The 23894-nt window shown below is 49.0% G+C and overlaps 7 protein-coding genes and 2 non-coding genes across 9 annotated transcripts; 7 read left to right on the top strand and 2 right to left on the bottom strand.

Annotated features, from left to right (window-relative positions):
- Positions 1-149: 149 nt before the first annotated feature.
- On the bottom strand, positions 150-1883 carry AO090005000826 (TPR domain protein; the record flags this gene model as incomplete). Its single annotated transcript, XM_001817790.1, has 1 exon — positions 150-1883. One exon carries the CDS (start codon positions 1881-1883, stop codon positions 150-152), a length of 1734 nt encoding a protein of 577 aa, XP_001817842.1.
- Positions 1884-3273: 1390 nt separating this feature from the next.
- Positions 3274-3357, bottom strand: AO090005t00011. Its single transcript has one exon. It is a non-coding gene; the product is annotated as a tRNA-Gln (tRNA).
- Positions 3358-3746: 389 nt separating this feature from the next.
- Positions 3747-3830, top strand: AO090005t00012. Its single transcript has one exon. It is a non-coding gene; the product is annotated as a tRNA-Gln (tRNA).
- A 3033-nt stretch (positions 3831-6863) lies between these two features.
- Positions 6864-7308, top strand: AO090005000827 (uncharacterized protein; the record flags this gene model as incomplete). The annotated part of the gene is made up of 2 exons (XM_023233923.1): positions 6864-7217; positions 7285-7308. The coding sequence occupies 2 exons, from the start codon at positions 6864-6866 to the stop codon at positions 7306-7308; spliced, it is 378 nt and encodes a 125-aa protein (XP_023089115.1).
- A 1672-nt stretch (positions 7309-8980) lies between these two features.
- AO090005000828 (uncharacterized protein) lies at positions 8981-10714 on the top strand (the record flags this gene model as incomplete). Its single annotated transcript, XM_001817792.1, has 1 exon — positions 8981-10714. The coding sequence occupies one exon, from the start codon at positions 8981-8983 to the stop codon at positions 10712-10714; it is 1734 nt and encodes a 577-aa protein (XP_001817844.1).
- A 2913-nt stretch (positions 10715-13627) lies between these two features.
- On the top strand, positions 13628-14245 carry AO090005000829 (uncharacterized protein; the record flags this gene model as incomplete). The annotated part of the gene is made up of 1 exon (XM_023233922.1): positions 13628-14245. The coding sequence occupies one exon, from the start codon at positions 13628-13630 to the stop codon at positions 14243-14245; it is 618 nt and encodes a 205-aa protein (XP_023089116.1).
- A 2474-nt stretch (positions 14246-16719) lies between these two features.
- On the top strand, positions 16720-18967 carry AO090005000830 (uncharacterized protein; the record flags this gene model as incomplete). Its single annotated transcript, XM_023233921.1, has 4 exons — positions 16720-16796; positions 17611-18129; positions 18198-18862; positions 18912-18967. The coding sequence occupies 4 exons, from the start codon at positions 16720-16722 to the stop codon at positions 18965-18967; spliced, it is 1317 nt and encodes a 438-aa protein (XP_023089117.1).
- A 661-nt stretch (positions 18968-19628) lies between these two features.
- On the top strand, positions 19629-20717 carry AO090005000831 (rRNA-binding ribosome biosynthesis protein UTP23; the record flags this gene model as incomplete). The annotated part of the gene is made up of 3 exons (XM_001817795.3): positions 19629-19716; positions 19776-19865; positions 19957-20717. 3 exons carry the CDS (start codon positions 19629-19631, stop codon positions 20715-20717), a joined length of 939 nt encoding a protein of 312 aa, XP_001817847.1.
- A 1114-nt stretch (positions 20718-21831) lies between these two features.
- Positions 21832-23507, top strand: AO090005000833 (rRNA-processing protein PWP1; the record flags this gene model as incomplete). Its single annotated transcript, XM_001817796.3, has 2 exons — positions 21832-22088; positions 22154-23507. 2 exons carry the CDS (start codon positions 21832-21834, stop codon positions 23505-23507), a joined length of 1611 nt encoding a protein of 536 aa, XP_001817848.1.
- Positions 23508-23894: the final 387 nt, after the last annotated feature.

The raw sequence follows: 23894 nt of genomic DNA, 5'->3' as shown, positions 1-23894 counted from the left end.
CTACAGCCTGGGATATCTTCGCATGTGTGCATACAATTACTGTCCCAACGCTTACTTCGAAACCATCCTCAACGCAGTTCATTCCCTACTTTCAGTGCTATATACACAACTCTGGCATCCATATACACCCCGCAAGATATGGACATACACTACCTATGACATGCCGGAACCTCCTCCTTCGCACCCGGAACACCCAACCTACAAAAGCAAGACGACGTAATCTGGATATCAGCAACAGATAGAGCGACATCAAGCTGCTGCTTGATAATCCTCGCCTCAGCTTTCCGTCCCAATCTCACCAAACACTCATGATACCCATGCAAAGCCCAGACATTATTCGGATGCTGATGAGCCCGCGTAAGCGCATCATCCAATCCCAAATCCTGCGCATAAGCAGTAGCAGCCTCTTCCACATGGCCTTGCTCCAACATCAAGGCCGCATACGCATGGCGCGTGGGAAGCATCCACCCCCACGGCTCGGTATACATCAGCGAATCGTCGTGATGAATAGCCTCGCGCAGAGACTCAAACGCACGGTGGTAGTTGCCTCGTCTATACTCGATTTCCCCGTCCAGCATGGCCGTCGCTACTTTCAGCACATCGGAAATCAGGTTTGGAAAATCTTTCCTTGTCGGTGGGACCCGTTCCGCGGCTGCGTGATATAGCTCACGCTCCTTGTCGGCTTCAGGGATATTGCCTGTTGCGGCCCAGGCTATGCCCTTGCCATAGTGCGTCATTGTGGTAGTAACACAGTATAGGTCTTGGTCGTGGGGAAGGGGGAGATTCTTGATCTCGTCCCAGAGTCCGAAGCGGATGTAAACGTGTATGCGAACTGCTTTGAAGAATTCCAGCCAGTCTGCTAGTGGCGGGGTCTTAACACGGAGCACGTCGTCTGTGAGCGAAGATTCCATTTGGTCGAGGGTCCTGAGAGCCACTTTTGACTGGCCTGCCAGCATGGCCGCGTACACTAGGGAGTGGTAGTTGTGTAAACGATAGAAGCTGTAGAAGTTCTTTGCACCATTTTTGGCGAGATATTTCTCGTCTACGAGGACAGCAGCTGTGTTTGAGTCTATAGAGCGTCGGTAGTCGCCGACCAGGACGTCGAGGTGTGTAGGCATGTGGTGTATATGACCGGCGTCCGGGACGAGATGACGAAGCCGGTCAGCAGCGGGAAGGGCGACGGCCGGTGTGGCAGACATCTCTAGATAATGGATCCAGAAATGGATAAGGCCTGGGTGCTTGTCTGCGCTGGGGTGTCGTAGACCCAGGTCGAATACGGCTCGTACTTCGTGGACGGGTGAACCTGCAATGGGCAGACCACTTTGTACGTGGAACATCTTCCGAAGGGCTGTGTGCATTAATGCGTCGGCGTAGAGGGTGACTACCTCAAGGTCATCGTCTCCGAAGTGTTGGTAAACTTCCTTCATGGCGTTGGCGTAAGCTTTATCCACGGTGGGGAAATCATAGGAGGCCGGATGGTCGGCTGGAAAGCGAGCTTGGATTGCATTGATGAGAGCCTGTTCTACTGGTGTCACGGTGGTACTGCTCAGCAGCTCCTTGGCCTTTCGGGAGGCATTGTAGCATATCTTCAAGCTGTCCTCGAGGTCGCGGGGGTCGAAAAGTCGCCAGGATTTGTTGTAGTTGGGACCTGTGGCGTAGGCTAAACCCCAGAATGACATAGCACAGGATGGATCATGGGCAATAGCCTGCATGAAACAGCGCTTGGCCTCATCATGGTTGAAAGAATAACTCCAAATCAGGCCTCTGTTGAACCATTCTTGGGCTTCAGGGCTCTTGGTGGTAATTGTTCGTCTAAAGGATCCTAGATCGTAGTACTCGGCGATTGGGTCGATGGGCTGCACGGCGGCCTGTTCAGTTGACATCGTTCTCCGGGGGTACTGTAGAGTTGGGTGAAAATATTCTGTTTGTCAGAGGTAAGTGGGAAATTATGTCGTTTTACGTAGATACCGTCGAGGGTTATTTAAGTTGGACCTCGCCCGTGCGTCTCATATATATATCTCCAGACCACAAGTGCATCACAGTGCCCGATTTAAGTACCCCTCACTGTTATCTACAAGCTGTGGCTACATCACATTAGTCACTACTAGTAACATTATTAATATTAATATTGATGTACCCTGAATTCAAACTATAGGTTGTTTGCTGTCATTCAAAGGCCGATGTGATGGTGGGTCCGCTCGGCGTCTGAACAGAACCGGACAATAGCCAGGGATAAAGATATGTACTTCATAGATCATTCGCTATCTAGGATGCTCTACGATACAGCCTGCTCAAGTGACGAAGGGAGAGTACCCAAACATGATTTCAATGGCGAGACAGACGTCAACCGTGACTCATGTTTTATGGCAAGATTGCTCTCGAGACCATCCTTCCTTGCAAGGGCATTTCTTCTCGTCGCACCGATCAGGGTACTTTGTCTTTTGACCAAGCTCGAGTATGACCCTCGTAGTACTTGAAACAGACAGGAACAGGGATCATGCACACGCTGAGCGCTGTCAAAAGCATGGTCACATACACTACTCCCAACCGATTGTGGAACATCTGGCTGGCAAGTAGCGGAAAGACTGCACTATTTATATAGTATGGGTCCCTTAAGCACTATTGTGCTATCGGCTTTGCTCATGTGACAGTTTAAAATGTAGTTGAACATCTGTATGAAGAGCAGATGCAGCCACACCCAGCCAGGAGACTAGCGCACACGGGGTTCGGTCATGGGATGTCTGGACTTGAAAGCGGGGGCGAAGCCCTAAGGTACTGACTTCACTAGTATTACTATGCAGAAGTCGTTCAAGGCTAGAATCTTCCTAGCGAGTGGTGCAGATATTCTTATTACTTGAGCCCTTCTTTGATGACTTCGCCTGCGGCATCGAAGCTAGTAAATGCAGCAACAATGACAGAGAAGATAATCTTTCACTGAATCATTAGTTGTAACCCGGAACTACACCGGATTTGGTTTCAATCCGTATAATACGTGCCCTATCGAGATCTTGTCAATTATATCTCCATTATGCGGTATGGACTTGATCAAGAATTCAAATTTCCTCGCGCAGGAATGGCAACATCTCAACAGGTCACGAGCTCTTGATAACCCATTGGTTCATCATTCTTAATGGTAAATGTAGATACCAAGTCTAATCACATAGAAGTATGACGGGTAGAGATACTTGGTTTATATCTGCAGACGGGCCGAACAAGTCCTGTTTATGCTCGATCAAAAATAGGGCTATCCAGTAAGGATGCATGGACAAAAAAAGGTCGTGCCCGGGTTCGAACCGGGGTTATTGGAAATTAATATGATATCAAAATCCAAAGTGATAACCACTACACTACACAACCTTTGCTGTGAATTTTATGATTTCTTTCCTTACTAATATCATTCGTTTTATAAATTCACAGACTTCATGGCTCCCGTCTTAATTTATCTTCGGCCTGTGTTTAGTTGTAGGGGTGGATGTCTTGGACTGCCAGTCTAAAAACACATTCACTCACGGATAAAACACAGGAGAAGAAAAAAGAAAAATCACAGCGAAAATTGCGATAGTGTTAAAAAAGTAAAAGAACAAACTGCTAAATCGATAGCGCTTTCTGTCAGATTCTTATCCAACTCTCCATACAAGTGAAGCATTTGATTTGATATCCAAGATTGGGAGAGCGGTTCGTAGGACATCAGGAAGGCAGCTATCATACTACAGTAACCACTTAATTCTACATACAATATATACACAGGTTGTGTAGTGTAGTGGTTATCACTTTGGATTTTGATATCATATTAATTTCCAATAACCCCGGTTCGAACCCGGGCACGACCTTTTTTTGTCCATGCATCCTTACTGGATAGCTCATTTTGTTGTAGCATAATCCTCAGCAGCATCAAGATCTCTTGCTCGCATCAACCAAAGCATAACACATCTCGCGCGGTACGGAGACAACCATGATCGCTTTTTCGCGAAGCCTTAGTTGGAGTGGCACGCTCAAAAAACCTAGGATGGATCGAGGTCAAGCAAGGTCCACAAGGCTGCAAAGAGATAGGTGCAGCACCTCCCTGGGTGATTGAATTTAGTTTATTGATAACTCTGGGTGGGTAAAGGTCAACAACGGCTGTTTCTTTGGTAGAATGACTAATAGTCTATTGGGTTTGCGAAAGCCGATAAGAACTATAGATCTTGGGCGTGTCATCTATGCGTCCTCTCTTCGTCTTGCTACACTAAGAATCAACGCGCAATGGCGGATAGTGAGGGGTATATAAACACTCTTCTTTAGAGCCAAGAACTTGCATCTTGCAGTCTTCTCCGTGCCTCACACTGCACTTGCTCAACGATATCAGCTGCCCTGTCGCTCTTCTTGACCATACCTACACCCGTGCCAGCCCAAACTGTGACAGTTTCCTTGAAATCGAGCTGCTGGCCCTGAGTTCCCTGAAGATCCCGGTGTAACTGTAGCCGCATGTCACTCATACTCATCCCTCTCTTGACATACTCATAACTGCTATTTCTCAGGCACCGTCCATCATACACCTCTGGCCAAGGACTAGGTCCCCACATCTCATCAAAGACCCTCGATCTGACGGTAGCTTGTCCGCCATCCGAAGCATCAAAAACCGCTTCCCGAAACTGACGCGGCAACTTTGTCTCTTCAGCCCCGAGAAACCGCGTCCCCATCACCACCCCCGCAGCACCGAGCATAATCGCAGCAGAAACACCTCTCCCATCCACAATACCCCCAGCCGCAATGAGTGAAACATCATCAAGACCCCGATCCCGCAACACATCCGCCACTTCAGGTAATAGCGAGATAACACTCGCTCCAAGCGCATGTCCATGTCCACCGGCATCACTCCCCTGGAGCACCAGGGCATCCGGACGACAAGCCTGAGCAGCTTCCACCGCGGCACTTACACTGCCTACTTGAATCCAGACCTGGGTGTACGGCGATGCCTTCCGGATCCCCTCCGCCCAGACCTTGAATTCGGCTGTCGTAGCGAACGACAACCAGACTACAGCCGGTTTGTACTTGGAAAACAGCGAGAGCCAATGCGCAACCGGGGAACCGAAGACTATCATCCCAACACCGACGGGAAGTACAGGCTCCGGGATATCTTTTTGTGCGTTCATGATATCATGTAATTCATGCTTGGCTCGTTCGAGTTGCCCTGCTAGGGAGCGCTTGCTGTCTAGGAAGCCGATCTGTCCCAGGCCGCCTGCGCGGGAGACGGCTACTGCGAGGTCGCTGGTTGCAGCGCCACTCATCGGAGCGTTTATGAGTATTGGGGTTTGGACCCAGGGCAGGGCTCGCTTGAGTTTGTGGATGTTTGACATTTTTTTTTTTTCTCTTTTTAGTTGTTTTTAGTGTGTTGGAGGTGGTGATGATGATCAAGGTGGGTATAGCGAGGATGTTTGTGCATTTAATTTGCAATCAATTGTATTTTCGTTGTTCTTTCCTTTTCTTGATTCTTTGAAGGCGTTCGCATACAGCTTATCATGTATCATCGGAGAAGCCAGCTAGTAGTATATATATCCATTGATGTCCAAGTTAGGTACGACTGAAGCATATAGTAATATATTATATACCCCAAGTCACATAAGCTGGTATTCCAAAAGCAATCACACCATAGCAGGCTTAGTAATAGATATATCCCAACTACTTAATATCAAGAATAATGCTTAAAGTGAGCTGTCGCCGGAGGGCGTTTGAAAGCCGGCGTTTGCCTCCCCGCCAAGTCGATCAAAGACCGGGTCGCCGAATTTAGGGTTCACGGTGGATGCGAGTGGAGAAAAATGGTGGAGAGTCTTGTAGTTTGTTAGTTTGTACGCTTACAGTGTCTTATCGCAGCTTTGAAAATTGATTGAAAGAAACTACGATGTTACTACTGGTCTCAGGAATAAGATCATTCATTTCATTCTCATCCATTGCTCCACCTTGATTTTGACATGCTCCTCCATCGGCGACTGCGCAATCCCGCTCAATAGAACCTCAAACGATAGGTGGGGATTGGGCTTTCCAAGACCCGAGAATAAAAGCTGCTGTTGCTATACGCAAGGGAGGTTACACACCTGCCTAGGTGGACCATTCCGATGCTCCCGATAAAGGCTCCTGTGAAACTGGCATGTCTGCCATGGTGGGTCAGCCATCGTTGATCTTGTTATATTCAGCTTTCTTGATCGAACTGACGATTTGCATAGCCGTGCCATCAAGACTCGCTGTGATGGACAGAATCCTTGCACCAATGTAAGAGGGATCGCACTCATTTATCAACAGGCTTAACGTAGAGAATAACAGTGTTATAACAATCGCCGGGAGTGTCGCTACCGCCCCAGTCGACGAGGCGGGGCGCGCAAAGGGAATGCATTTAAGGCAAAGAAGCGTGCCATTGCTGCAACCAATACGCCATCCCCATTTTTGTCATTGGACCCAATAGAAACCCAAGGTCTTCCCTATGCATTGGCCAACATCCAAGATGTCAGAGATTTATCTGTTGGTGATCTCACATCAGATGAAAACAGCAACCCTGCTTTCGAGTTGGGGTCACTTGCAATAAGAGCATATGGATGTGAGGCGGATCTGTATGTTGAAGCTGAAACCGTTCATACATAGTTTTTGATCTGGCCACAACTGATATAGTACCTTGTGGCTCTAGGATCAATGCCTACTATGTCTTTATCCATCCATACTTTCCGGTGTTGCCCCCACCGGCGGTTGCCCAATATGAGGACCGCCCGTTTGCGATCTCGTTGAGAACCGTCCAAGCAAATCAGACATTCTTACCTTACTGGCCAACTTCTCCCTTTGCGTTGGTTTTGTCCGCGATCCTCGTACTGTTTCCTCTGCCAGAAGATCCACATTCCATGTCGGAAACCGCAGCCAGTGCGCGTCGGTCATACGCTGAACTCTATGCAAATGCAGCAATGAGCAGCATTGAGAACTGGAGTGACCTTCCCGAGCCGGCAACGCGCCTTACTAGTACAGCTGGAGGTCCGACCCGGTGGAGCTCGCTGCACCCCGACCTCCCGTGGAAGCTGGAATCGATATTGGCTCTTGTATTGCTCGGCATGTACGAGCTTTGCCAGCGGGGCAATTTCTCGAAGATGCGCGCTCGAACCAACCAGGCATTGACAACAGCGGTGGATCTGTCACTACACACTGCCGACCCGGACGAGCCAGGCTGTTCAGATGCACAAAGTCGAGCCTGGTGGATGACGGTCAGCTTACCCGCCCTGACATCCGTTTTACATTATCGATTGATTGCTTGTTGCAGATGTTTCTCAGTTATCATTCTTCGATTCTCAGTAATTCGGTAAGTTACATGAGTATGGAAACTGACCATCTTCGCCCTTAACTCATCAGCATTCAACTAACTTAAGCCAGAGCCCTATCATCCTCATCGACGACCCTCGGATCAGCACACCGTACCCAGTATTCCGTGGCTGTCTTGAAGTATGTCCCCCACTTAGCCCTAATCCCTAATACTCGGCTTACGCGTACATCAGCCCTGGCCATTATTGGCAAAAGCACAAGATACACTTCTCCAAACATGCAACCTAGCAAAGGAGCTTGAGAAAGAAGACAGTAGATCTAGTCAATCACCCACCCTAATTGATCGTATTCGCGAGCTCAACTCTCGGATATCATCAATCGCCGCTGAGTCCGATCGATATCGATGTGTGACAAATCGGCAAGGAGCTGAATGTTTTGCTCCTCGAAACCTATGGGCAATTGCAAGTGCGATAATTCACAGGTGAGATCCTTACCTATCTTCGCCCCAACACACAAATAACGCTTCATCAACACAAGCAATTGGCATTCTAACTCTTCTATCTGCAGCGCTCGAATAAGATTGCATCGCTTCAGAGCCTTCCTAGATCACCCCTTATTCCTAGGTGAACACTGTGGCCTCACCTCGATCAACCGTATCGACTTCCTAAACTCCTCACACCCCCTCTCCCCGAGTCGGATAACCAAAATCCATTCGACATTCCCCTTCACCGAGCAGGAGTCCGCAGCCATATGCCTGAAATCATCACTCGCCGTGTCCAGAGTTTTCCGCCACCTAACACCACCAAATCTATACTATACCGATGCACCTTCCGATAACGAGGCATCACCCAGGTCCTCCACGTCTCGATTCTGTCCTCGATCGCTTCCGTATATGGCCTGCTGCCAGATGCAAAGCTTCTATGCTCTCACAATGCTCCTACGAAGAGTTCGCACCTCATTATCTTCGGGCGACTTGCAGGCGTGTTATCACCTATTGAGCCAGCCTGAGCCAGGCTCGGAGGTGCAGGATGCCGAACGGCTGGTTGAGGAGCTACGCAATGGTCTTGAATCGTTGAGTGCGTCTATGAGAGCGGATGTTGCTTTCGAGGGTGTGGTTGGTATGGTATAGGAAATTGAAGGGGTTTGTTTCGCTACATTGTCCTGAATTGCAGACCAGTCGGTACACCTTGTTTGAATGATTTGAGTCGGGAGCATGTGTATTGTGGCGAGAGTCAGGGTAAGGATGAAAGGGCTACAAGAAGAGTAGGTATAGCATTTAGACCGTGTGTGAATATTGCCTTCTTCTGAACAAAGTGCCAAAAGTATAGTTTTGCGTATTATAGCAGATAGCCTTAGAGAGGCATGAACTACATAGCATTAGTTATTAGTTGGACTTAGTAATGATGCTCTGACTCAGTAGTCGGCGATTAAATTTAGATGTGGATCCATGGACTTAGGGTTACGGTTAGTTCGGGATCATAACAAATCATATCCATTATCTGACTCCATTTCCCAGCAAACACCGATCCATGAGCTTGAGTAATACGCCGCCAATCTGCACAGAAGTGGCATGACGATATGGAGTAGTGTCTACTGCTACTATAAAAGGGCTCCGAAGTTTCCCCTCTCCCCTCCTTATCTATCTTGCTGTACAGTGTATTCGTTCCCTTCATTCTTCTATTTCCTTCGTTCTCTTCACCAAATCATAATGGGCTCTGTCGAAAATTCACCTGTACCGGCAAGCGCTGAATATTATGATCTTGGATCATTTGGACACACCATCACTACAACCAGCGCAGATACACAAACATGGTTCAACCGCGGTTTAACCTGGTGTTACGCCTTCAATCATCTCGAAGGTGCCTATTGCTTCGAACAAGCAATTAGCCATGATCCATCATGTACAATGGCTCACTGGGGATTGGCGTATGCGCTGGGACCCAATTACAATAAAGGCTGGGATCGGTTCGATCCCCAAGACTTAGCTGTCTGCTTAAAACGAGCCTTTGCCGCATCGCGACGCGCAAAGGAATTATCAGTCCATGCCTTGCCCTGGGAGCAGGCACTTGCCGACGCCCTTACACTGCGCTACCCGAGCGAAACCCCGCTGGCGGACTACTCGGTGCCAAGCGCAGAATACGCTGCCGCTATGAAATCAGCGTACGAGAAGTACGGCAGCGATCTGGATATCGCAGTGCTGTATGCGGATGCGCTGATGAATTTGACTCCCTGGGCCCTGTGGGATCTGTTTACCGGCCAGCCTGTCAAGGGTGCCCCGACGGCTGACGTGCAGCGAGTGCTGGAACGGGCATTGGAGCAAGACGGTGGTTATCAACATCCTGGTCTTCTGCATCTGTATATTCATTATATCGAGATGTCTCCTACCCCTGAGTTGGGTATGAATGCGGGTGATCATTTACGGGATCTGGTTCCGGATGCTGGTCATCTGCACCATATGCCTACTCATCTGGATATCTTGGTTGGTGACTGGCGCCGTTCTATTGCGTCGAATTATAACTCGACTCTTGCCGATGATAAATTCCTGCGTCGTGCGGGGGCTGTCAATTTTTATACGTTCTACCGGCTTCATGATTACCATTCGCTGATTTATGCTGCTATGTTTGCTGGAAAACTCAAAACCGCTATGGATGCTGTTGCGCGTATGGAGGCGTCCGTTCCGGAGGAGGTGCTTCGCATGAAATCCCCTCCTATGGCGGACTGGCTGGAGAATTTCATGACCGTGCGCGTGCATGTCATGGTACGCTTTGGCATGTGGGAGGAGATTATTCAGATGGAATTGCCCCATGACCAAGATTTATACACGGTCAAAACAGCCATGGTTCATTATGCCAAGGGAGTCGCATATGCAGCGACGGGACGGGTAGGTGAAGCAGAGCAGGAGCGGGAATTATTCCAAAGGGCTCGGACACGAGTGCCAGAGACTCGTCGGGCCTATAATAGCAAGTGCTCCGATCTCCTGGCTGTGGCGTCCGCTATGCTCGATGGAGAGATTGAATACCGTCGTGGGGAGTACGAGCAGGCGTTCGACAGTCTGTGCAAATCGATCGAGCTGGATGATAGGCTTCCGTACAGTGAACCCTGGGCCTGGATGCAGCCTACTCGACATGCCTACGCTGCCCTTATGTTGGAACAGGGCCAAATCGAGAAGGCCGAGAGTGTGTATCGCGCTGACCTTGGGCTGGACAACACTCTCATCCGGCCCCGGCGGCATCCGAACAATGTCTGGTCCCTCCAGGGCTACCATGAATGCTTGGTGCGTTTGGGGAAGACGGAACAAGCGGCTATGATCGAGCCTACACTAAGGCTGGCGCTGGCTGTGGCAGATGTCCCTATCAAGGCATCTTGCTTCTGCAGACTAGATACATCGCAGGCTCCGGAGGTGATTAAGAAGGGTTGTGGCGATAAAGGTCGTTGTCATTAGGCGATTGACCGGCACATTCGCATGCAAATCCATGAATGTATATAGACGACCCGACTGCCATTCCACTCACGTTAATATCATAATTGTTACACATAGTGCTTGTTCTTCATTCGGCCAAGGACAAGACTCCTGCAAGTTGCCGTCTGATCTAATTAAAATGTGCCGGACAGGCAACACCCGTGAAGTGAAACGATGCCAATCTCGACTGTACCCCTGCAAATCGCGCAAGAAAACTATTGCGGGTAGAGATCCTAGACTGATCTGATGGACGTCTATGGACGATTAATGAAATCTGCATAGATGGGAGATGATCCACGGTGAGACCCAAATCCCGACAGGAGAAGAAAAAAAAAAAGCAACGAAGCTTACCGCGAAAAGAGGACAGTGAAGAGAGTACGTGTCTCGACAGGTAAAATTGCAGTGGGTATAGGCCCATTGTGATGTATCACTTCTTCACCGCTGTCTAACTCTGCCCTAGGCCCCCAACAAACAAACAGAAACCATCCGGCCGGTAACGATCGTCTCAATGTTCTGACAGTTCTGTCCCTTCGATTTCTTTCGTTGAAACCATTTGGACTTTTCGACCCTTCCCTCTGGGAAGAACTTGCAGGGAGCACTGAACTTTACGGAGCCTTGGGATTCGACCAGAACGCGGGGCATGACTCGTGTCACTGCAGTTGACCAAACCCTCGGTGTCACTAACCGCAGAACTGGTTCAATCAGCTCGGGCCTCTTCTCAGCCAGAAGAAAAGCAAAGACCTCTTGGGGGCCAATTACGGATCGTCGGGACGTCCGAAAATTGGGGAAGTGAAACCAACCCCCCTGGCGGTACGACGGACTAGTGAATAGTGAATACGCAGAATGATCACCCCGTCTTACTATATCGGATAAGCTGGGAGGTCTCAATTGGATCGATGGTACCGGGGATCTGGTTGTGTGTCACCTCCCCCGCTGCAAGGAGGGCTGACCGGCGGATACATCCTTTTCCCTAGTCTAGCATAGCTCTGTCCAACTCTGGAATGCTTGTGGTCCAAAAGGACAAAGGGGGTTCTTAACACGGATGACTCGAACCTTCTGGCTAATCGATGACAAAGGGCTCCATACAGTGGGAAAAGTCAATAACACCATCATAATTGCTTTTTGTAATTCCGACAGTCAGGATCGGCTCTCCTTGGCGTCCCAAGAAGCTTAATAAAAAAAAGTAAATTTTTTATTAAAAAGCGAAAAAAGAAAAAGAATTATGGGTCTAGCGGGGAAAGGAAAAAGAAAATAAGAGAATAAATCAAAAATACCACCTCGAGGCTCGCAGGATGTTACTCTGCCTCTTTAAAAGACTCTCCTGTACGTCCACATCCACCGATCCATTAGGGTGTTCACTACTATCCAGCACGCAACCACCACGAACAATTTTGGTGGCACCCAATCACCACTTTTTCTTGGAATCTCTTTGCCCTAAAATTTGCTGTCTCCGCATATTTGCTTCCTACCCGATCTTTGAGGTGTTATTTCCACTGGTGGGAAGTGAATGACATTGCAGGGGGTTTGGCAAGTCGATCACGGTATGCGGCCAAGTTGGGGGTTCATGTGGCTAGCCCATCAATAAGAATTGCCTGCGGTACAGAGTAGAGAGCGGTCACCATTGACTGGGACGAGTTATCCCTATGGATTTCAATGCCCAGCGGCTACTTGACATCACTTAACCTGAAGTTGATCCACTGCGCATTCACCCTTCAAACTTACTTCCCTCAAGTTTGTGCTGCCTCATATCAAACCTTTTTTCCCTGCATGGACGGCATTGGGCTTTACTAGATTTCGTCCTTGGAATGACAATATTGCAACACGGCATATTAAGTTGTACAATCCAGGCCATATCACTATTGGTTGACCTGTAAGTTGCATTTTCTTCCCTGGGGCCATGATAAACATTGATGCCTCTAATGGTTCCTTGATTCCCTTTTGGCTTTCGGAAATACCTGATTTAACATAGTTCAATATATGTACTCCGTACAATCCTCCGTGTACTTTTCTTCTTACTTTTATTCATTCCCTTGCAACGCGGCTGTCTTGTCAACTAAGAAGCTCTTATCCCTTGAAAGCATACGATGCTAGGGAATTGATATCCCTTCACCTGAAGCATTTGGCAGATCATGTCTTCTTAACCAAATGGCTTTGTACTCCTATAATAATCTACTATAGCCTACTTCATTTTTCATCACTTATTTCTTTGCGATGTTCGAACGCTCCTGTCGTTGACCAACGCAGCCTTGCGAACTTTCCTATCTTCCAGCTTCTTTTTCCTTCTTTAATATCTTAATTATTTTTCCTTTTGCCTACTAGGAAAACCCTAGGATCAGCAGAAGCTAGGTGACTAATGTTCCGTATCATCCAAGTGAACAAGTATTCGAGTCATACCCAGGTATCTGGAAGTCACCACACAAGCCTACCATGTCAGACAGACTCAGCTCTCTCCCCTTGGAGATAGTCCTTCAGATTCTTTCGTACCTACCTTTTAATTCAGTGCTTGCTTTTGGGGAGACGTGTCGCACCAACCACCGATCGCACATTCTCTGCCTCCGATGTCTACGGTTGGGGGTCTTCGAGAAGCGAACCCATTCTATAATATCTTGTCTCCAGGCAGGCTGGATCAAGGCTGATCAAGTTGGGGCAGAACTGGGGGAAGTCTTTCCCATCGAAAGGGAGACCGGGTCCGATTACACTATCTCCATTATCCGGCCGAAAGTCAAGCCGGTAAAACAGCCGCCACCTTCCAAACATCTAAGTAAGACGAAGGATGCAAAACTCCGATATCCAACGGAACCGCCGGTGATGCAGGAACACATAGTTCGAACCCAGAACCGAATCTTTTCTAGAGTAGTGAACCGGTACGGGCCATCACTCGTAAAGCTCGAGTTTATGGCGTACGACATTGACATCGAGAGCGCAATGGCACTAGGTACCAGATGCCGGTATGGACTGCGTCACCTTGCACTTCGCTTTGAACATCAACACATCAGAGATGGCCATATCAAGCCGAGCACCTGGCGATATCCGGCTCCATGCAGCGTTGCGTGGAATCTTCTTACTGGAATTGGACAGTATAAAAATATCGGTATTTCCGGGTTGCAGACCTTGATACTGGAGCGCTCTGGTATCACGCCGTGGCAGTTGACGATGCTCGTAAAGAAGAATCCTAATCTTACGGTGTTGAAGTTGAAAACCTGTCACGGTGCACAGCCAGATTTCTTGAATTGGCTGGGAGGCCTCGAAGAAGATCCGGACGACCCGGCAGAAACAGTTAACGGTTATGCACCGGGGTATAGACTTGAGGTTTTCTGGTTGGAGAACTGCCACGAGATCCTCACGCACCCCGTTGATGATTATGAGGATTTCCCGAAAGAAGCCTGTGATAGTGGTCTTGAATGGGTGAGAGGCTTGAGGAATCTGAAAGTGAGTGTCAACTTCATCCTCATAAATACTAGTTGCAATAGGAAGCTAATAGCACACAGTCCCTCTCTTTCAGCAAATGCATGAATATACCGTCTGAGTATGTTGAACGGGCGAACAAGTTAATCTGGAAAATCCCAGATATAACGTTGCCATTCTATAACTATGAAGAGGATACCCCAATCGAGGTTGATCCTACCTTTTTGTAGTTTTGCTACTTACCTGTCTGACTCTGGTATTTACGACTTGATGATATGTTATCGTTCTTTCTTTTTTCTCCCATCTGTTCACACATACCCTCTTCTCCATTAGCATTCATCACCCGGAGTTGTTGCATTCATGGTCACACAGAACCACGGCGTTTCATTTGGCGATATTATGGCTCTTGACGATCGATCGATAGAACTGTTCCTATCTTTACCCTAATGTAATCAATGCCTGATATTTCTTCTCGTGTTCGCAACTATTATCGTCTTACATGAGGGCACAAACTATAGTACTAAATCCTTTGTGTTGAACTCGAGTAATTGTAACCTATGAGCTACGTGGCAACGTCCACACTGGTTGGCGCTATTTCTAGTCGTTACACGGTGGGCTGAAACTCATGGCAAGTCATAGATATGTAGTCCTATTGGCAAGCATAGTGGTCTGATATCCAATCAGCCCATGGAGACACAGCAGCATAACCAAGAGTGTATGATGTGTATTAAAGTCTCTATAATGTGTACGACATTCGTGAAGGTTCTATGGGTTGATAATAGTTCTGCTGTGTTGCACAGCTGGGGGGCCAATGTTGGTGAGATGGCAAACATCTATAAGCAGATAATGGCATTGTTTGTTTCATGAAGACGGCTTGGGATTCTCGACTTCCTTGGATATTGTAAAGATTGGAAAGTTCAATACTCACCTTCGACTTCTATCTATACTCCTTAGAAACAACCGATATGGAAGCAAAAGCCGAGCACCACAAGATGCATGAACAGCCACTGAACCTGGATTCAAGCTGTTATCTTTTTTCTCTGACACACCATCCGTATTCACGTTTTCACCCCTCCAAATGGACAGTAACACCAACCATTCTCTTTCCCTCTCCACCGACAATGTTTGAGACATTCATTCACCGTCTAGAGTATGAATCCCTTCACTCCACGTCTTTCCTTTCACCACTTCTGGTTGTTTTATCATCTCATCTTCGAATGATTATCTTCAAACCTAATCTCACGTCGATGCACTGCCGAATGAAACCTTCCCAGAATACCGAGTCGCTGGCATGAAGAGATACAGATCTGCATCCCATTTCTGGGACTCTGCTCTGAACAAGATCTTCCCCAAGCGAGCGTCGCGATCGAGACCTGATGAGCGCAACACTTTTCTGTCATTCGAGTCTTCCACTGCCAGTGAACATACCGATGGCTTTTACATGTACTCCCAGGCTCTCTTAGAGCAAGAAAACAGACGACGTGAGGCCTTACTATTTCGCCAATCCGACAGCACAGAAGCTTCGTATTCGTCCGCTGTAAGTCAATAGTCTTGGCTCCCGACTTACATTGTGTTGGAACTGACAAGGCGCAAGCTCATGGCGCCAATTCCGCGCCCTGCCCTTCCCTACACTATTAGTTCTCCCGAGTGGAACATCTTTTCTGAAGCTGTCAAGGCCCTCGAAGATGCGATTGACGACGATGCGTCCGACTGGCTCCACAGTGTGCTGTCGGTCTTTTCCAAAGTCTACACCGTCGCCAAGATCATCGTCACAATTCTGATGTACTATGGGATTGAGGTACGGGACATTTGTCTGGCTAGTCGTTGTCGCGGTGTCTGAATTAACCGCGACCATAGGTGGAAGACATCCCTGATAGTGTTCCAGCCCATATAAGACGTGCGGAACAGATTGTGACGTCCAATTCGATTACTGATCTTATTGAGGCTGCGGAGAGCCTTTATTATTCCGTATATGCGAGGCTGATAATGGAGATCGCAAACGTTGACTTGTCAACTTACTTTAACCTGGAACTCCGACGCACATCCCGCAAGGATGGGTTTACTCTTCCAGAGCCCGATCATTTGCTGAAAATTCTTGCGCACTGCAAAGACACACTCGAAGCGCCAACCGTTTGTAACCATGTCAATGAGGATCTCATCAAATTTCATCAAGATGAATTCATCCGCCGCGCCATGGAGAGGGCGATTGGCACAGGCTTTTTCCTCGACGATCTACTCGGATACCGCCGATACACTATGGGGATTGTGAGCGACACATCGTCTGAATTTCGTTCGAAATGGAACCACGACACGTTCCTTTACCAGATACCGCCGGAGGAGATCCTCACAGTTCAATCTGAGAAATACCTTTCTTTCATACCAAAACCGGAGGCTGTGCTGTCATTTAGTGGTTTCGATCTTCCATTCATTGACCGCAACAGTGTCGATCCGGGACTTTGGGAGGGTGAGCTCGTCAAGGACCATCGTCAGTCGGCTTTAGCCAAGATGGAAGGTAAAGGCATCGGAGACGTCAGGCGCGTGGACGAGCGACGTCGCCCGAGCGATTACATGAAAGAGAGAAAATGCGTTTGTCGCTCATCGTGCATCTGTTCCTGGGAATGTACGTCGGATCCCGAACGTCCCTGCCCCTGCGCAGACCGTATGATGCAGATAATGCTGGCGAAGCGTCGCAAGGCTCCGGGAACACGCGACTTCGCTACACGATGCGGCAGCCTTGCAAAGGCGATCTTCGAATGTGCTTCATTGATCAAACGGGATATTGATGATATTGAGATCGCGATGGAGCTGGACCGGGCGTTTACACTAGTGGACAGTGAGATCGAAGCCCAGCGGCGAACGCCTCTAAAGACTAATGGGGTGAAGTCTTCGAGTGAGGATCGAAGTTTTGATATGGGATGATACTCATTGATTGTTTCAGGGGGGGAAACGAAGAGGGGATATGGGATGATATGAGGCCAGGCTCTACTACGGATTGGGGGATCGTAGGGTGACTCACAGAATCATTCGACACCATTGATGACGATCAGGGATATGTAACTAGCTATAAGCTGCTTTAGCGGCCCCCATTTGCCCCAAAGATACTATTCTTGTAATCTGATGCGCTGATACCCTGACCGTACCTTGCTCTATGATGTAATGTACGCGGTAACACTCGGAACATGTAAGGAAATAAAATACGTCCCAACACCAACAGAAAGCCAGACTTTTGACAGAACTAAATAATTTTGAAGGGTTATTATTAGTCACGGCATGCCATTTGTCTAAATGCTCACTGGCTCAATGAACGTAACCCTGTGATCCAGAAAAAAAGCCGATCTTTCCACCGCTACTATTACTAGATCCCAGCATGATACTGTCCCAGCAAACCGGGAAGAAGAGGAAAGAAAAATAAATTTCCTTCCTTAGGTAAATCGTCGCGCGGAGAGAGAGGGTCCGTCAAAACTCCAGCGCAGCTTTTATTCTCCTACCACAAAAAAGAAAACTGTTCTAGCGGGCATGGTGCCCAAAACCGTATCGACTTCGGCGACTGTATTAATATCCTCGTCCTTTTCATCTCCGTTGTCGCGAAACCCACAGTGGATCGCAAACTTCAGACGACCCAGAACCGGGGTGCGACGATATAACCGCGCTGCGTGGCCGTCCTACGGCATCACCACTCCCGTCCCGGATCGTCCTCCACAGTTCCCCAGTTCCGGATCTAGGAAGTCTCCATTCTGCTTCCAGACGGGGTATGCGCTCTGTGCCAAACGGCCCTCGCGCCCCTTTCCCCCACCGTTCCTGTCCCCGCCGTCCTCGTCCTTTTCCGACCCGTTGACCACCCACTACCATAGTCAGGATAAGAGATTATCCGTCAAGGGCGAGCTAGTCAGGGGGCTGAACAACGGTGACGATGCCGTATTGGTTGCGGATAATTTCCTCGGGGTCGACGACGGCGTGGGGGCATGGGCCACTAAGCCACGAGGTCATGCTGCGTGAGTTTCTTCTCCCTTTCCTGTCTGGTTTATTAGGATAAGTCATGCTCATTTCTACACACGGACAGACTCTGGTCCAGGCTTCTACTACATTTTTGGGCCCTAGAAGTCGAACGAGGAGTTAATAATAATGCGCCGCTGGATCCAGTCGAGTACCTTCAACGGGCTTACGAAGAAACCGTAAACGCAACGACCGCCCCCAGCGAATGGTACGGAACGACGACCTCCGTAACTGCGATCTTACATTGGACCTGCGATGATGCGGGGAACGAAAAGCCTTTACTTTACGTGACTAATATAGGCGATTGCAAGTTGCTGGTCATCCGTCCAAGCGAGGAGAAGGTCCTGTTTCGGACCAAGGAACAATGGCATTGGTTCGACTGTCCCATGCAGCTGGGGACCAACAGCGTGGATACGCCGCGGAAGGATGCAGTGATGTCTCAAGTCGCTTTGGAGGAGGATGATGTCGTACTTGCTGTGTCCGACGGTGTGTTAGACAATCTTTGGGAACATGAAATATTGTCCATTACGCTCGAAAGCATCAAGAAGTGGAACCAGGGACGGCATGACAATACAGACCTCGAGTGGGCTCCTCCGGAAGTGCTGGCAGAAGAACGCATGGTATTCGTGGCAAGAGAGCTGCTCAAATCCGCGCTAGCTATTGCCCAGGACCCGTTCGCTGAGAGCCCGTTTATGGAGAAGGCAATTGAAGAGGGTCTCGCTATTGAAGGGGGTAAGTAGACTCCCTGCAATATAGTGAGCAGATGATTGACATGCAATAGGAAAAATGGATGACATTAGCGTGGTGGTCGGTTCCTGCAAGAGGAGGGCTTCTTGAACCGGACGCACGCAATAGGCTATGAAGCCTCAACTAGAAGACTAAGTGACATTTACAACAATCTCGCTTGCAGATTTCATCCTGATGCGTCCGACGCCATATATTGGCTCCCAAAGGGCTGCACTACGATACGATCATAGACTGGGAGCTGCTCCTACCCATCCCACCTGCGGGTTGACGCTGAACCGTATCATTTCGTACCAAGCGTTCGAACATCCAAGCACTGCGCACTCGATAATAAAAGCATTACTTTAGAAGGCATGCACATTAATGCCAAAGCCACGAGATTATGGACATATGACGTTGACCATAGCAAGTCAATACCCGGCGGGGATTGATTTGCACATGGTGAAGTTATTTTTGAAACTATGCTTCATGTAATTAGACGATACTGCCTCTTTTTCTTTTCTTTTCTCTATTTCTTCCTTTTCTTCAATACTCATATTCGTTCTATCTTTCAAATCTATCAATTATGTTACAGTATCGTAAAAACTCTCCCAAATCTAGATAACGCACGGACCATATCCAAAGCAACAACGTTCCGCCCGGCAAAATCAGAAAAAAAGTTTCGATCTAAGAAAATCGATCGACGCAAATCACCGACACAACTCCCACCCAACACCCTCAATCTTAATACCCTCATCGCCACCTACCCGCGAAAATGAGGGCCAAACGCTCAAAGAAGTATCGCAAGCTCATGCACCAATATGAGCTTGCATTCGGCTTCCGCGAACCATACCAAGTCCTAGGTAAGCCGCAACCAAGCGCATGCCAGAACCAAAGAAAGTCACCTAACAAATCAACCTAGTGGACTCAAACTTCCTCAACGCCGTACACTCATTCAAGATGGAGTTACTTCCCTACCTCGAGCGAACACTTCAGGGCAAAGTCAAGCCTCGTACGTTTCAACCACAGCCCACCTACCAAACCAAAAAGATCAATACTCCAGCCTTATCTCCAAGACAACGCTAACAAGACACGATACATAGTCCTCACAAAATGCTCCCTAGCAGTCATGATGGCCAACCAACCCATCAACCCCCGCACTAACAACCCCGTCCGTCCCGCACAACTTCCCCCGCCCACCGTCCTCCCATTGCGCCACTGCTCCCACAACGAAGACGACACTCCCATCGACGAAGCGGAGTGTCTGCTTTCTCTTCTTTCGCCGTCCGCAGACGTCAAGCGGAATAAGGAGCATTATATCCTCGCCACGGCAGACCCGGCGACGCCCAAGGCTGCGCCGCAGAACGACAAGAAGCGGAAGCGGGGTGTCGATGAGGCCGAGGTTGCGCTGAGAAAATCGAGAATGTTTAGGAGCGCGGCACGGGCTATCCCCGGTGTACCGATTGTTTATGTGAAGCGATCTGTTATGGTTTTGGAGCCGATGAGTTCGTTGAGTGAGGAGTTGAGGGATGGGTATGAGAGTGGGAAGTTTAGGGCTGGGTTGAATGATGATGCGGTTCCGAAGAGGAGTGGGGACGGGGAGAAGAAGAAGAAGGGATTTAAGAAGGTGAAGGGCCCGAATCCGTTGAGTGTTAAGAAGCCGAAGAAGAGGGATACGGAGTCGGCTCGGCCTGCGAAGAAGAGGCAGGCTGAGGATGGAGAGGGTAAGGTGTCTGCGGAGAGGACGGAAGATGGCGATTCTGCGCCCAAGGCCAAGCGGAGGAGACGTCATCATAATCGCGGTACTAAGAATGAGGGCGAGGATGGCGGCGATGCGGCTCCTGCTGTTACGATGGAGGAGTAAGCGGTTTCTGTCTGTGTGCTTGCTTGATGAAAAAGATTTCGTTATTCATGGTATGGCGTTCCGGTTGGGCAAAAGACGATTACATCAGTTTAACCCAGTGTATATCCCAATGAAACACAATCGATGTAAATCCATTCTCTCATTCCGGGCATAGTCCACACCCCTACTTAATCATACACTCACCCAGAGACCCAAAGAAACAGGAAAGAAGAGAAGAGAAGAACCCAAACGCCATCCGCCACCCAATACAACAATACAATGCAATCAATCAATCGACATGCAATACAGCCCCCATCATCACCAACCAACCGAGTACCCTACTCCTTCTTCTCAGCACCAACACCCGCCGGCGTAGACGAGAACCCCTGCTCAAAAGCCTTCTCATCCGCCCAGATCTTTTCAATTCGCTTCCGGTTCTCCCTCGCCGCCTCACGGTTCCGCTTGGCCCGCTCGTACCGCTCCGCGGCCAGACACTTGTTCACGTCGCGCTTGATATCGTTGCAGTTCCCGAGAGCCTTATGCAGGAAGCCCTTGGCGTGGCATTCGTCCAACGCTGTCATGATTGCTTCGCAGTCTGTCATAGCGTTAGTTTGGGGGTTTGGTCGTATACAGGAAATGGGAGTGACGGACTGGCATTGTAGGGTGTGTGGAGGTGGGAATGCATTTTGAATGTGGTTTTCTTTTCCGTAGGTCTCTGAAATAAGAGATATTCCTGATTTTAATCAAAAGTTTACAAGATAAATCTAACGTAGAAATATAGATAATCAATATCCCCCAAGGCGGCGCTTACGAGAAATCTCCGAATCCAAATCCCGGGCGGTGAAAGCCATGCATGAAATTCTGCCGGGCGGAAACTGAGGGGCCATCAAGAAAAAAAAAAAAAGTAGCCGGCATTGACGATCTATCTATCGCAAATCCGCAAGACTCTTTTTTCTTGTGGATGATATTGACTCTGGTTTGATCAGGTCAATTTGCTGATTTTTTTTTTACGGATTTTAACAGAAAAGTTTTTTTTTTTTGGAATATCCTTTCTATATTGAATAGATTTGCTCGCATCTTTACGACCTTAAAAGTTTGACGATTGTTTCTTTCCTTTTATAATTGCCTTTTCACGATGTCTTCTATGATTACAACTACCTCTTGGGTGCGACGGGGTGTCGCAGCCCAGATGCCGATCAAATATGAGATTGATGAGGAGGAGATGAATCGGATATCGACTCTCGCGAAGATGCAGCTTGAGGATGCTCAGAGTGATCTGAAGGCTGCGCAGGAAGGGGACGAAGATGACGATGATGAGGCTATGGAGGAGGATGACAAGAAGGATGTGATGGAGGAGGATTCGGGGAAGAAGACGGAGGCGACTACTGCTGAGTATGTTTGGATGTTCTCTGGCCATGTGTGGATTGATCGGATGGTCCAAACTGACCTAGCTGTAGTGACGATGACTTGAAGGAATACGATCTCGATCACTACGACAGTGATGACGTCGACGAGGATGGCGAGAAGGCTACCATGTTCGGCAATGTTAAGTCGCTTGCTTACCACCAGCCTGAAGAGGAGGATCCGTACCTGGTGATGCCACCGGAGGAGGAAGATGAAGAAAGAGAGGAACTGCAGATTCTTCCGACTGATAACTTGGTACTTGCGGGTAAGGTGGAGGATGAAGTCGCGCATCTCGAGGTCTACGTCTACGAGGACCACGACGCCAATCTCTACGTGCACCATGACATCATGCTGCCGGCCATTCCTCTCTGCACTGAATGGTTGGACATGCCCGTTGGAAAGACCGCCGAGGGCCGCACTACAGGAAACTTTGTGGCTGTTGGTACGATGGAGCCCGATATTGAGATCTGGGATCTGGACATTGTCGACTGCATGTACCCCAACGCCATCCTGGGCCAGGGTGGTGAAGGTGAAGCTAAGAAGCCAAAGAAGAAGAAGAAGACCAAGGCGAACGACGAGTTCCACGTCGACGCGGTGCTCGCGCTGGCTGCGAATAGGCAACATCGTAATCTCCTTGCCTCCGCCTCGGCCGATCGAACGGTTAAACTTTGGGATCTCAACACCACTAAATGCGCCAAGTCTTACGCCCACCACACCGACAAGGTGTGCTCCTTGGACTGGCACCCGAAGGAATCCACCGTCTTGCTGAGTGGTAGCTACGATCGCACTGTGGTGGCCGCGGACATGAGAGCCCCCGACTCCAAGGCCCGGTGGGGTGTGGACACAGACGTCGAGAACGTGCGCTGGGATATGCACGATCCAAACTACTTCTACGTGACGACAGATGGCGGTATGGTCTATCGCTACGATGTGCGAAACGTCCCCGCCAACCCTAAGGATTCGAAACCTGTGTGGTCCCTGCAGGCGCACGACGACTCGGTGTCAGCTTTCGACATTAACTCCGCCATTCCGGGCTTCCTGGTCACCGGTAGCACAGACAAGCAGGTCAAACTGTGGAACGTCGAGAACGACAAGCCTAGCATGGTCGTCTCACGCAAGCTGGAGGTGGGCAAAGTTTTCTCGACTACATTCGCCCCCGATCCGGAGGTCAGCTTCCGACTGGCCGTGGCCGGCAGCAAGGGCGTCGTGCAGATCTGGGACACTTCCACCAACGCCGCAGTCCGCCGGGCTTTCGTGTCGCGGATGCCCAGTCTGGAAGGTGAGGTGCAGGAGCGCACCGTCGGTGTGCAGGCAGACCAGAATGAGTCAGATGAAGAAGATGCCGTCCAGGAGGTTGGTGCAGCCGCCGTCGGTGCGGATGGCTGGGAGTCGATGGACGAAGACTGAGGTTCTAGAAACGGGGAAAGATATCCAAAGCAAGGAGGCTATTGTGTGCGCATTGCGTCAGTGTAGAAAGCTTCTTTGTTCGTTCTATGTGTATAGCCCTGTTTGCCTTCCGTCTGACTTGCAATGAAAACGTTGATACCCGGTTTGGTCTAAATTGCAACTGAATAGTGATCGAAATTGGGAACGGAGGGCATGTCCGTACACGGTAACGATCGACCCGATCCTGGTCGAAAACGGTCCTAGTGTGAAACGGCTCGTCTAGCCAATCAGATCCGCTTTTTAATTTGGAGATTCAATTTTCCAGAGTAAAGCCGACAATTACTTAAGTAACCCGGGAATTGGCGATGGATGTCACGGTATCGCTTAGCGATGGGGTGAGGGGACAGT

This window comes from Aspergillus oryzae, chromosome 1, assembly GCF_000184455.2.
Source record: "Aspergillus oryzae RIB40 DNA, chromosome 1".
Taxonomy (NCBI): Eukaryota; Fungi; Ascomycota; class Eurotiomycetes; order Eurotiales; family Aspergillaceae; genus Aspergillus; species Aspergillus oryzae.
Note: the sequence above shows the minus strand (reverse complement) of the source record. Positions and strands in the feature narration are given on the sequence as shown.